Here is a 13,467-nt window from a genome sequence, read left to right on the forward strand (position 1 = left end):
TGTTCATCTGCCAAAAGCCACCAAATAGTGCAGTAGGACCCACTGTTTGGTACTATAATGCACAAATTTACTGAAATCTCTCTCAAAATGTCGACAGAAATAGGTACAATGAGAAATAAAAGTGTAATTTTCCCAAGTATTCCCTGTAATGATGACTTTGTTAGCCTTTGTACTGTTGCTATGACTTTCTTGACACATTTTTAAGGTAGATAGCTTTTGAATAATTGAGTAAATTATTTAAATACCAATAAATTATTCACAGACATTTTACCATTTCTAGATGCAGTGACTTCTCAGACCTACTCTGTGTTAATGGGAAACCGTGAGTGGATGGCACGCAATGCTTTACATATTGGACATGATGTCGATGAAGCCATGACCAATCATGAAATGAAAGGCCAAACAGCTGTCTTGGCGGCCATTGATGGTAAGATTCATGTAATTAAAGTTCTTCCACTGAACTATCATAGAACATAGAAAAATACAGCACAGAACAGGCCCTTCGGCCCACGATGTTGTGCCGAATTTTTGTCCTAGATTAATCATAGATTATCATTGAATTTACAATGCTGAAGGAGGCCATTCGGCCCATTGAGTCTGCACCGGCTCTTGGAAAGAGCACCCTACCCAAAGTCAACACCTCCACCCAACACTAAGGGCAATTTTGGACACTAAGGGCAATTTATCATGGCCAATCCACCTAACCTGAACATCTTTGGACATCATAATGTAATTACACGTTACTCCACAACAGTGCTCCATTACAAATTCTAGTCATAATCCAGAGTAAATGGCAACAACCTCAACTCTTCAGTGGCAAAGTAGGAAGAAGGTATAACACAGTATTTACATGCATGCTAAACAGCAGGTGCAGCATGCTCTGTGTGAAGTTACAACTCAGGTACAACTCGATGATGGGTCTTGTCCATGGGGCGGAGAAAGATGACGACTTCCTGTGAGATGAGCTCTGGTGCTTCTCATCATTTGACAAAGTCTGACTCCTGCCTTCAGGGTCATTTTCCATTGTCCGCCTGGGTGATCCCTGCACATGTGCTGGCCATTCCATCTGACAAGCCCATATATTCTTTGGAGTGGTGGTGGTGGTGTGGGGTGGGGGGGGGGGGGGGGGTGTATGGAGATGATGAGCAGTGATGGGTCATTCAATGAGTAAGCTGTTCTACAAGTCGGCATCACACTTCTGTCTCTGTTCCTTGCTGCCTCTGAGGGTGACCCCAGGTGGAATCTTCAATTGTCCTGGGGGGCCTTCCCTGTGCCATCTTTCAACACAAACGCCCCACAACATCAACTTCCCACACTGCCCCACCACCCGGCATACCCAGCCCATCCCTCACAATCTTCAGAGGATTGAGGTAGGTTGGAATGTTAGTGAAACGGAGTTTAATGGAGACTATATACATTATTGTGCCTTTACCCAAACTCTAACCTATATGCTGCACCCGTGCCACCTTAACTGGTGTCTAACTTCCTTATCTTACCTGCTTTAACGCTCTTTCTAAATGTTACCCCAGACAGCACATCAGATGTGGAGGTGACCTGCTGCATTTCTCGCCCTCTGACCTGAGATGCCTTTGGTGGCCATCCTCTGGAGGGCCTAGACCTGGATGAGCCCGTCCGACCTTTGGGTGTCACAGGTGATGAGGTGCCAGCCTGTTCTGCCGCTGCCCATCAGATGCGCTAGTGTCACGTGGGGGAGGCAGAAGCACTGAGGTTTCCAGCAACTCCCTTGCTGGAGGCACCAGCATGGGCCCCATCACTTCCTCCTCCCTCGGGTCGCTTGGTGTGCCCACAGACTAATCCATGTGACGGAGGTGAGGCTGCATCTCCACACAAAGGATCATGGCTGAAGGCATCAAGAGCATTGGCCAGGCACTGATTGACGTGGGACAGTCACAGAGCGACATGACCGAGACAGTGAAGGACATGACTCACTTGTTGAGGGACATGGCCCAGTATTAGTGCTCCATGGTTGAGAGCATCGAGACTCTGGTTCAAACGAGGGCAGGCCTTCAGGACTGGCAGCACCCAGGTGATGGTGGAACCTCATGAGCTCACTGCAGCCTCACCTCCGTGCAAACGTGAGCGGCTCCATTGTTAGCATCCACAGCTCCGACCCCTTACAAGAGCCTGCCTCTATCCTCACCCACAAAGCCTCCATCTCCCTACTCCAGCTTTTCAGCATTCGATGCCAATGATGTACAACAGGTTCAGAAGGGCTAAGCCCCCCCAACTGATGCCCCCTCTGAAGCATCGTTCTCCTAATCCTTACCAGCTTCCCTACCCACACAAATGACGAAAACAACTTCCCAACCTCCATAAAAAACGATTTTGGCAAAAGACTGGTAGGCACTGAAACAAAAATAAAAACCACAGTATCTTACCCACCTGCATCCAGCCTGCCAACGATATCCTACCTCAACAAATCCGCCTTAATCCTGCCCGCCAGACTCGTGAAGTTCAATTTACAGAGCCAAAATCAGTCCCAAGCCACCTTCACTCCCAGATACCTAAAGTGGGTTTTTGCCATCCAAAACTGCCCCCCCCCCCCCATTATCCCCCTCCATTTACCCAAGCAGCTCAGCTCTATTGCCAGCACAAACAGAAGGGGAACATGGGTCATCCCTGCCTCGTTCCGCTATGCAATGGAAGGCTCAAGCACTTTAGTACACATTTTTGAAGACAAAAGAATACATTTTCCCATCAAAATAATAATTAGTTTGGGAGTAATCCTCTGATTTAGTTTTAAAGATTGAATGCAGGTAGAGCATTATTTCCTTTTCAGGAGCACAAAGATAAATCAGACACCCGCCAAAGGACTTTCAATGTTTTGTGTCTGACTTCCTAACCGTAAACTGGTAAACCTGTATGACCCATACATGTCTGGAATTGATCCATATTTCCTTCCATGTTTCACATTCAATTATTTGATGAAAGATTTATGAGTGCTTTGAACTATTAATGGTATGCCTGGATGCTCTTTTTTTATTAAAAGAAATGTACAGCATCTGTAAACGGAAAAGTCAGGTGAGTGTTCTGGGTGAAAACTTTAAAAGGATTGAATAAAAGAAAGAAAGGATATAAATAAAGTCCTTGGAACACTGACTAACCAGGTTGTGCTGAACACACACTTCTCTTTGTTGTAGGTCAGGTTGAGAAGAGTGGCAGTGCGGAGGAATTTATCAAGGTTGGCATCGTGGTCCTGCTGGTCATGGCCGCAGATGGTGACATTATCTAAGTACGGAATGGTGGCCCGCAAACCGTACTGGTCGACCATTCGGTCCATCTCTCTTTGGAAGACCGAGACCCAATTTGTGACACCGAAAGGGACCCTAAGGAAGTGGTAGAGGCGACCGTCCGCCTTGAAGGCAGTGTATGGCCGGTCCGACTTCCGGATGGGGAGCTGGTGATAAGCGGATTTCAGGTCAATTGTTGAGAAGACCCGGTACTGCGCAATCTGATTGACCATATCAGATATGCGTGGGAGGGGGTACGCGTCGAACTGTGTGTACCAATTGATGGTCTGGCTGTAGTCCATGACCATCCTGTGTTTCTCCCCAGTTTTAACCACGACCACTTGGGCTCTCCAGGGGCTGTTGCTGGCCTCGATAATACCCTCCTTAAGCAGCCGCTGGACTTCGGACCTGATGAAGGTCTTTTCCTGGGTGCTGTACCATCTGCTCCTAGTGGCAACGTGCTTGCAATCTGAAGTTAGATTGGCAAAAAGGGAGGGGGGATCGACCTTGAGGGTCGCAAGGCCGCAAACGGTAAGGGATGGCAAGGGCCCCGCCGAATTTGAGGGTGAGGCCCTGGAGGTTGCACTGGAAGTCCAGGCCCAACAGGAGTGCAGCGCAGAGATTAGGAACGACATAGAGGCGGAAGTTACTAAATTCTACGCCCTGGACCGTGAGGGTGACTGTACAAAAACCTCGGATCGGGACGGAGTGGGATCCAGATGCTAGGGAGATCCTTTGACTGGCAGGGTGGACCACGAGGGAGCAGCGCCTTACCGTATCTGGGTGAACGAAGCTTTCGGTGCTCCCGGAGTGCAGCAGGCATGAGGTCGCGTGGCCGTTGATTTTCACCGTCGTCGACGCGGTGGCCATGTTGTGCGGGTGAGATTGGTCCAGTGTCATCGAAGCGAGCTGCGGGTAGCGAGCGAGTGCGGTTCCGATGTCAGGATGTCCGGATACCCTGTGGGGGACAAGATGGCGGCACCCATGGTGCGCACATTGCGGGGTTGGGACAAGATGGCGGTGCCCATGTTGCGCACATTGCAGGGTCGGGACAAGATGGCGGCGCCCTTGGGGCGCACGTGGCCGAAGGGGGACAAGATGGCGGCACACATTGGTCGCACATGGACCAGGGAGGAGAAGATGGCGGCTCCCATTGTGCGTCTGGCATGGAGGAGGGGGCGATAATGGGCGCAATCGCCACGACTGCGCGGGCCTGGCACACAGCCGTGAAGTGGCCCTTTTTACTGCAGGCTTTACAAACTGCAGTGAGGGCCGGGCAGTGTTGGCGGGGGTGCTTCTGCTGACCGCAGAAGTAGCAGCGGGGATCCCCGGGGTGCGTGAATCGGCGTGCGGTGCAGGCGTATTGGGAAGGCAGGGCCCCGGCTGAGGAGGTTGTCGGCGGGGTCCAGGAGGCGTGGGAAGGAGTAGAAGGGTGGGCAGCGCGGCGGGAGGGGTACGATTGTACGTTACGGGATGCGACCGTCATGGAGAGCGCCAAGGTTTTTGTCTCCGCCAGTTCGAGCGTGGCCCCTTCCAGTAATCGTTCTCGGATGCGGTCCGACGCAATCCCCGTCACGAAGGCATCGCGCATGAGGAGGGTCGCATGCTCGGCGGTCGTAACGGCCTGACAGTCACAGTCCCGGACGAGTGGAATTAGGGCCCGCCTGAAGTCGTCGATGAACTCACCAGGTAGTTGCGAGCGGATGGCGAGTACATGCCTGGCGAAGAGCGTGTTCGCCTTCTGCGCGTAGTGTTCCTTAAGGAGTTCCATTGCTTTTGTGTAATTTGTGGCGTCTTGGATCAACGGGAACACGCTGGAGCTCAGTCTGGAGTACAGGACGTTTATCTTCTGAGCCTCCATTGGCTCGGGGTCCGCAGCCTTGATGTAGGCCTCAAAACATGCTAGCCAGTGAGTAAAGTCTTTTCTGGCGTCAGGCAAGTGCGGATCCAGCTGCAGGCGATCGGGCTTAATTCTGATATCCATTCTGTGGAAAATCTGACTGTAATAAATTGATGCACGATCAATTGCACAAAGACTAAAGTTGGGTACAACTGTGGCTTTATTACAGTCAGATACGTGGCCTCCTGCTGCAGCTGGTGAAATGGCAGGGCACTGGAGGTCATGCATATTTATACAGTTCTCCCTGGGCGGAGCCAGCCGGCAGGAGCTACCGGAGAACCTGTAGTGCAGGTCCTACCTTACATCTCCTATTACAGTGTTTCACCCCAGTGGTGTATTTTTTGTGGGCAGTTTTTGCCTGTGGGGGATGTGGGGGGAGGGTATCTCCCCCCCCCCCCCCCCCCCCCCCCCCCCCCCCACCCTTATATGGTCTTTTTTCTGTTGTTATTTTTTTTCTCTTCTTTTTTGCTGGTGTGGTGGGTACCTTTTATTGGGCTCTCTGAGTGCGCTGGAGCCTGTATTGTAACAAAAGGGTGGTCGGTCAGCAATGGGGATTAAAGATGTTGATTGGGGGATTTAGTTTAATTTATGTCTATGGTTTTTATGTTTGTTTCGGATGGGGGATGTACGGGTACTGGGTTATTGCAGTGCTATATTTTTTTTTAGTGCTGAGAAAGGGAGGTGGGGTTAACACTTTTCGGTGTACACAGCTGGAACTGTGTTGTGCCTGGAGCAGCCTCGCGGTGCTGTTTGATGTTTCCATCTTGTTTGACCTTTCCCATCTGAGTGAGACTGCTCCAGTGGGTCGGAGTGGGGGATGGTATGCTGGGGAGTGGGGAGATGAGGTCGGGGAAACAATGGGAGTGAGACAAGGGGTGCCGGAGCGATGTGTCACCGGGCTAGCAGATTGGCTAGTCAAGGGAGTCAGGTGGGGGGGGGGGGGGGGGGGGGGGGGGGGGGGGGGGGGGGGGGCGGGGGAGGTACAGCCAGTGGATGGCAGGGGTGGGGTTATCGGGGGATGTTGCGAGGAGGGGAGGAGGGGAGTTATTTTGTTGACGGGGGGATCTGAAGTAGGTAATGGAAAGGAGGTCGGGGGTGGAGGCGGCCAAGAGGTGAGCCAAGAATGGCGCAGCGCATGGGCCGGGGGCGGGCCCAAGAAAGGTTATGGCTGTTGTTATTTTTTTCTCCTTTTTTTTTTGCTGGTGTGGTGCGTACCTTTTATTGGGCTCTCTGAGTGTGCTGGAGCCTGTATTGTAACAAAAGGGTCAGCAATGGGTTGTGCCCTCCAACCAGGCTGATCACCTGGAATGTCAGGGGATTAAATGGGCCAGTTAAAAGGGCACGTGTGTTCGCGCATTTGCGGGCTCTGAAGGCGGACGTAATTATGTTGCAGGAGACACATCTGAAAGTGTCTGACCAGACTCGGCTAAGGACGGGCTGGATCAGCCAGGTCTTCCACTCGGACTTGGATTCTAAGTCCCGGGGGGTAGCAATTATGATCAATAAGCGGGTTCAATTTGAGGCGGAGGGTGTAGTCGCAGACGGCGGGAGCAGATTCCTTATGGTAAGGGGCAAGCTGGAGGGGAGAAGAGTAGTGCTGGTGAACATATATGCACCGAACGGGGATGACATTGACTTTATCAAAAGAGTGCTGGGGAAGATCCTGGACCTAGACTCTCGGAGGTTGATAATGTTGGGGACTTTAATACGGTCCTTGACCCGGGGCTGGACCTGTCATGTCCCAGACGGGTAAGAACATAAGAACTAGGAACAGGAGTAGGCCATCTGGCCCCTCGAGCCTGCTCCGCCATTCAATGAGATCATGGCTGATCTTTGTGGACTCAGCTCCACTCTCCAGCCCGTACACCATATCCCCGAATCCCTTTATTCTTTAGAAAGGTATCTATCTTTTTCTTAAAAATGTTTAACGAAGGAGCCTCAACTGCTTCACTGGGCAAGGAATTCCAGAGATTCACAACCCTTTGGGTGAAGAAGTTCCTCCTAAGCTCTGTCCTAAATCTACTTCCCCTTATTTTGAGGCTATGCCCCCCTAGTTCTGCTTTCCCCGACCAGTGGAAACAACCTGCCCGCATCTATCCTATCTATTCCCTTCATAATTTTATATGTTTCAATAAGATCCCCCCCACATCCTTCTAAACTCCAATGAGTACAGTCCCAGTCTACTCAACCTCTCGTCATAATCTAATCCCTTCAACTCTGGGATCAACCTAGTGAATCTCCTCTGCACTCCCTCCAGTGCCAATATGTCCTTTCTCGGGTAAGGAGACCAAAACTGAACACAATACTCCAGATGTGGCCTCACCAACACCTTATACAATTGCAGCATAACCTCCGCTAGTCTTGAACTCCATCCCTCTAGCAATGAAAGACAAAAACTCGATCAGCCTTCTTAATCACCTGTTGCACCTGCACACCAACTTTTTGCGACTCGTGCACCAGCACACCCAGGTCCCTCTGCACAGCAGCATGTTTTAACATCTTACCGTTTAAATAATAATCCATTCTGCTGTTATTCCTCCCAAATGGATAGCCTCACACTTGGCAACATTAAATTCCATCTGCCAGACCCTAGCCCATTCACCTAACCTATCCAAATCCTTCTGCAGACTTCCGGTATCCTCTGCACTTTTTGCTTTACCACTCATCTTAGTGTCGTCTGCAAACTTTGCCACATTGCACTGGTCCCCCAACTCCAAATCATCTATGTAAATTGTGAACAACTGCGGGCCCAACACTGATCCCTTGAGGGACCCCACTAGTTACAGGTTGCCAACCAGAGAAACACCCATTTATCCCCACTCTCTGCTTTCTGTTAGTTAACCAATCCTCTACCCATGCTACCACTTTACCCTCAATGCCATGCATCTTTAGTTTATGCAGCAACCTTTTGTGTGGCACCTTGTCAAAGGCTTTCTGGAAATCCAGATATACCACATCCATTGGCTCCCCGTTATCTACTGCACTGGTAACGTCCTCAAAAAATTCTACCAAATTAGTCAGACACGACCTACCCTTTATGAACCCGTGCTGCGTCTGCCCAATGGGACAATTTCCCTCCAGATGCCTCGCTACTTCCTCCTTAATGATAGATTCCAGCATTTTCCCTACAACCGAAGTTAAGCTTACCGACCTATAATTACCCGCTTTCTGCCGACCTCCTTTTTTAAACAGTGGTGTCACGTTTGCTACTTTCCAATCCTCTGGGACCACCCCAGAGTCTAGTGAATTTTGATAAATTATCACTAGTGCGTTTACAATTTCCCTAGCCATCTCTTTTAGCACTCTGGGATGCATCCCATCAGGGCCAGGAGACTTGTCTACCTTTAGCCCCATTAGCTTGCCCAATACTGCCTCCTTAGTGATTACAATCATCTCAAGGTCCTCACCTATCATATCTTATTTCCATCAGTCACTGGCATGTTATTTGTGTCTTCCACTGTGAAGACTGACCCAAAAAACCTGTTCAGCTCCTCAGCCATTTCCCCGTCTCCTATTATTAAATCTCCCCTTCTCATCTTCCAAAGGACCAATATTTACCTTAGCCACTCTTTTTTGTCTTATATATTTGTAGAAGCTTTTACTATCTGCTTTTATGTTCTGAGCCAGTTTACTTTCATAGTCTACCTTACTCTTCTTTATCTCTTTTTTAGTAGCTTTCTTTTGTCCCCTAAAGACTTCCCAGTCCTCTTAGTCTCCCACTAATTTTTGCCACTTTGTATGGGTAGACTCCCAGCAATGGCAAGGGAGCTGAAAGGGTTCATGGAGCAAATGGGGGGCTGTGGACCCATGGAGAGCCAGACAGCCAACGGGAAGGAGCTACTCGTTTTATTCGCATGTTCATAATGTATATTCTAGGATTGATTTTTTAATCTTGAGCAGGACTGTGTAGGGGAGGTAAAGAATACGGAATACCTCGGCAATCACGATCTTGGACCATGCCCCGCACTGGGTGGACTTGCAGGTCGGGGGGGGGGGGGGGGAATTACCAACGCCCGCAATGGAGGTTAGACGTAGGACTGTTGTCGGAGGAGGGGAGATGTGAGAGATTTCGGAAGTGTATGCAAAATTACTAGCAGGTGAACGATACGGGGGAGGTGTCAGCAGCGACCCTATGGGAGGCGCTGAAGGCAGTAGTGAGGGGGGAGCTGATCTCATTTCGGGCTCACAGGGTCGGGGCAGACAGAGCAGAAATGGACAGAATTGGTTAGGGAAATTCACCGGATAGACGAGGAGCATGTGGGGTCCCCGGGGGAGGACCTACTCAGGGAGTGACGGAGATTGCAGACGGAACTGGGGGTGCTATCCACGTGGAACAACTTAGGAAGGTGAGGGGAGTGGTGTATGAGCATGGGGAGAAGGCCGGCAGATTGCTAGTGCAGCAACTCAGGAAGAGGGAGGCGGCCAGGGAAATAAGTAGAGTGGTTGATGGGAGGGGAGCAGAGTGGAGGGACCTGGCAGGACTGAATAAGGTATTTCGGGACTTCTATAGTAAGCTGTACACTTCAGAACCCCTGGAAGAGCCGGAGGAGAGGAAATGGTTCCTGGATGGATTAACCTTCCCAAAAGTAGGCAGGGGACTAGTGGACGGGCTGGGGGCCCCGATTAGAGCGGAGTAGGTATTGGGGCCTAAAGGCCATGCAGTCGGGGAAAGTCCCGGGACCCGATGGATACCCAGTAGAGTTTTACAAGAAGTTATCGGAGATAGTGGGGACCGGTCCTGACAAGGGTTTTTTAATGAGGCAAGGGACAGAGGGACCCTGCCTCCGACGGTGTCACAAGCCACCATCTCGCTGATATTGAAGCGAGACAAGGACCAGAATCCTGCGGGTCATACAGGCCAATCTCCCTGATCCAATGTGGATGCCAAGCTCCTGGCCAAGGTCCTGGCGATTAGAATTGAGGACTGCGTACCGGAGGTGATTGGGGACGATCAGACAGGGTTTGTGAAAGGCAGGCAGCTGGCAGCTAACTTGAGAAATTGCTTAATGTGATCATGATACCCCCGACGGGCAAGGAGGTGGAGGTGGTGGTGGCAATGGACGCTGAGAAGGCCTTTGACCGGGTGGAGTGGGGCTATTTGTGGGAGGTGCTTGACGGTTTGGTTTGGGGAGGGACTGGTTAATTGGGGTCAGACTATTGTACCAGGCCCCAAAAGCTAGCGTTAGGACGAACAGGATAATGTCAGATTATTTCAGGCTACATCGTGGGCCCAGACAGGGGTGCCCACTCTCCCCGTTGCTGTTCGCGCTGGCCATTGAGCCGTTGGTGATGGCGTTGAGAGCTACGAAGGGGTGGAAAGGAATGACTAGTGGTGGAGGGGGTTGGAACATAGGGTCTCTCTCTATGCGGACAACCTGCTCCTGTACGTGTCGGACCCACTAGCCGGGATGGAAAATATACTGGAATCATTGTGAAGTTCGGCCGGTTTTCAGGGTACAAATTAAATATGGCCAAGAGTGAGATGTTTGTGGTGCAGGCAAGGGGCCAGGAGAACAGACTGAAGGAGCTGCCATTTAGGCTGGTGGAGGAAAGTTTCCGGTACTTGGGGATACAGGTGGCACGAAACTGGGGCAGGTTGCATAAGTTAAATTTGACTAGAGTGGTGGAATAAATGAAGAGGGAGTTTCGGAGATGGGATGCACTCCCGCTGTCACTGGCGGGGAGGGTGCAGACTGTAAAGATGACAATCCTCCCTAGATTTCTGTTCATCTTTCAGTGCCTCCTGATCTTTATCCCACGGTCCTTCTTCAAAAGGACTGGCAAAATCATCATGAACTTTGTCTGGGCGGGGAAAAAACCCGCGCGTGAAGAAGGCGATGCTTGAAAGGAGCCGCAGCGAGGGAGGACTGGCATTGCCGAGTCTGATCAACTACTACTGGGCGGCTAACATAGCCATGATAAGGAAGTGGATGGTGGGTACGGGGTCTATCTGGGAGTGAGTGGAGGCGGCTTCATGCAGGGGCACCAGTTTGGCAGCCCTGGTCACGGCTCCCCTACCGCTGTCGCCGGCCAGGTACTCCACCAGCCCGGTAGTGGGGGTGGCCCCTGCGGATATGGGGCCAGTGGAGGAGGCATGTGGGGGGGGGGGGGGGGGGGGGGGGGGGGGGGGGGGGGGGGAGGGGTGCTCTGTTTGGGCTCCAATATGTGCTAACCATCGATTCGCCCCAGGAACATGGATGGAGGGTTTCGAACATGGCGGCGGGCGGGGGTGGGGAGGGTGGCGATATGTTCCTGGAGGGGAGCTTTGTGAGTTGAGGGGCTTGAAGGAGAAATTTGGGCTGGTAAGGGGAAATGACTTTAGGTACTTACAGATGCGGGACTTTGTACGCAGACAGGTCCCCATCCTTCCCACGCCTCCCGCCAATAGGGATCCAGGACAGAATAGTCTCTAGAGGAGAAGGAGGAGAGGGGTAGAGTCTCTGATATCTACAAGGTGCTCATGAAGGGGGATGAGTCCCAGATGGAGGAACTGAAACTCAAATGGGAGGAGTTTGGTGGGAAGATGAAGGACCGGCTGTGGGCGGAAACCCCTGAGTCGGGTAAACTCAACCGCAACATGGGCCAGGCTCAGCCTGATTCAATTTAAGGTCATTCACCGGGCCCACATGACGGTAGCTCGGATGAGCAAATTCTTTGGGTAGAGGACAAGTGTGCTAAGATGTGCGGGAGGACCAGCGAACCATGTTCACATGTTTAAGCTTAGGGGGTACTGCGGGGGTCATATCCCGGGTGCTGAAAACAATGGTAGCGATGAGTCCAGGGGTGGCAATTTTCGTGGTTTCGGAAGACCCGGGAGTCCAGGGGAGAAATAGGCAGATGTTCTGGCCTTTGATTCCCTAATAGCCGGCGGCGAATACTGTTGGCATGGAGAGAAACCCCCGAAGACCGAACTATGGCTTTCGGACATGTCAAGTTTTCTGGGTGTGGAAAAAATTAAGTTCGCCTTGAGGGGATCTGTACTGGGGTTCGCCCGAAGGTGGCAACCATTCATCGACTTCTTCACGGGAGAGTGAACGTCAGGGGGGGGGGATTAGAGTAGAGTAGGAGGGATAAATAGGCGGGTAGTGTCTAGGGGAGAGGAGCGGGCATGTGCAGTATGGTTTGATTGAAGTATTGGTTTTATATTGATGTTTGCACATTTCTGTTATCTAACTGTTTACAATGCCAAAAAATACCTCAATAAAATTGTTTTTAAAAAAAATATTTACAGCTCATGAAAGGTACGGTAGATTTCTGATTTAGACAAGCGTACACCTGTCACTTCCCCTGTGTTGTGGGTGCTCCCTCCTACCCTGTCACCGCCAGTTGGCAAATTTAATCTTTCCAATTTCAGGAATGTTGCTAGGTCGGACAGCCAGTCTGCGGCCCTGTGTGGCACTGCTGCCCTCTATCTGAGCGGGAAATCAGGGAGACAAAGGCCAGGGCGTCAGCCCCTCTCCCCATACAGAGCCCTGGCTACTCTGACACCCCAAAGACTACTAAAGGGCATGGCTCCACCCTCAGTGGTGGGGAAGCTTTTGGAAAAGATACTGAGGGGACAGGAGTATATGCACATTTGGAGAAAAATAGACTAGTTAGTGACAGGCAACATGGGTTTTGTACAGAGAAGGTCATGTCTCACCAACTTGATTGATTTGTTTTTAGAGGTGACATTGATGAGGGAAGGGCTATTGATGTAATTTATATGGACTTTAGTAAGGCGTTGGACAAGGTCCCTCATGGTACAAAAATTAAAATCACGTGGATTCAGGGTGGGCTGGCTAGGTGGATACAGAACTGGCTTGGTTGTAGAGATCTGTTGCTAGTGGTATTCCGCAGGGATCAGTACTGGAACCTCTGTTGTTTATAGTACATATAAATGATCTGGAGGAAAATGTGGGTGGTCTGATTCATAGTTGCAGATGACACAAAGATTGGAAGAGTTGCTGATAGTGCCAAGGATTGTCAGAAGATACAACAGGACATAGATAGATTAGAGACTTGGGCACAGAAATGGCAGATGAATTTAATCCAGGCAAATGCAAAGGTGATACATTTTGGAGGATCAAATCTAGGTATGAATTATACTGTAAATGGCAGAACCCTTAGGAACATTAACATACAGAGGGATCTGGGCGTGCAGGTCCACAGTTCCCTAAAAGTGGGCAACACAGGTGGCCAAGGTGATTAAGAAGGCATATGGCACGCTTGCCTTCATCAGCTGGAGCATTGAGTACAGGAGTTGGAAATCATACTGCAGCTATCTAAATAATGGATAAAGACAAATTACTGCGGGTGCTGGATCTGAAACCAAAG

The 13,467-nt window shown here is 50.7% G+C and overlaps 1 protein-coding gene across 1 annotated transcript in view; it reads left to right on the plus strand.

Annotated features, from left to right (window-relative positions):
* LOC140391979 (copper-transporting ATPase 2-like) overlaps nucleotides 1-13,467 on the plus strand; it is a 193,685-nt gene that overhangs the window by 158,831 nt on the left and 21,387 nt on the right. The window contains exon 16 of the mRNA XM_072477093.1: nucleotides 281-427. Coding sequence (XP_072333194.1) covers nucleotides 281-427 — 147 coding nt within the window. The remainder of the gene's footprint in view (nucleotides 1-280; nucleotides 428-13,467) is intronic.

The sequence above is a fragment of the Scyliorhinus torazame genome, chromosome 15 (genome assembly GCF_047496885.1).
Source record: "Scyliorhinus torazame isolate Kashiwa2021f chromosome 15, sScyTor2.1, whole genome shotgun sequence".
Classification (NCBI taxonomy): Eukaryota; Metazoa; Chordata; class Chondrichthyes; order Carcharhiniformes; family Scyliorhinidae; genus Scyliorhinus; species Scyliorhinus torazame.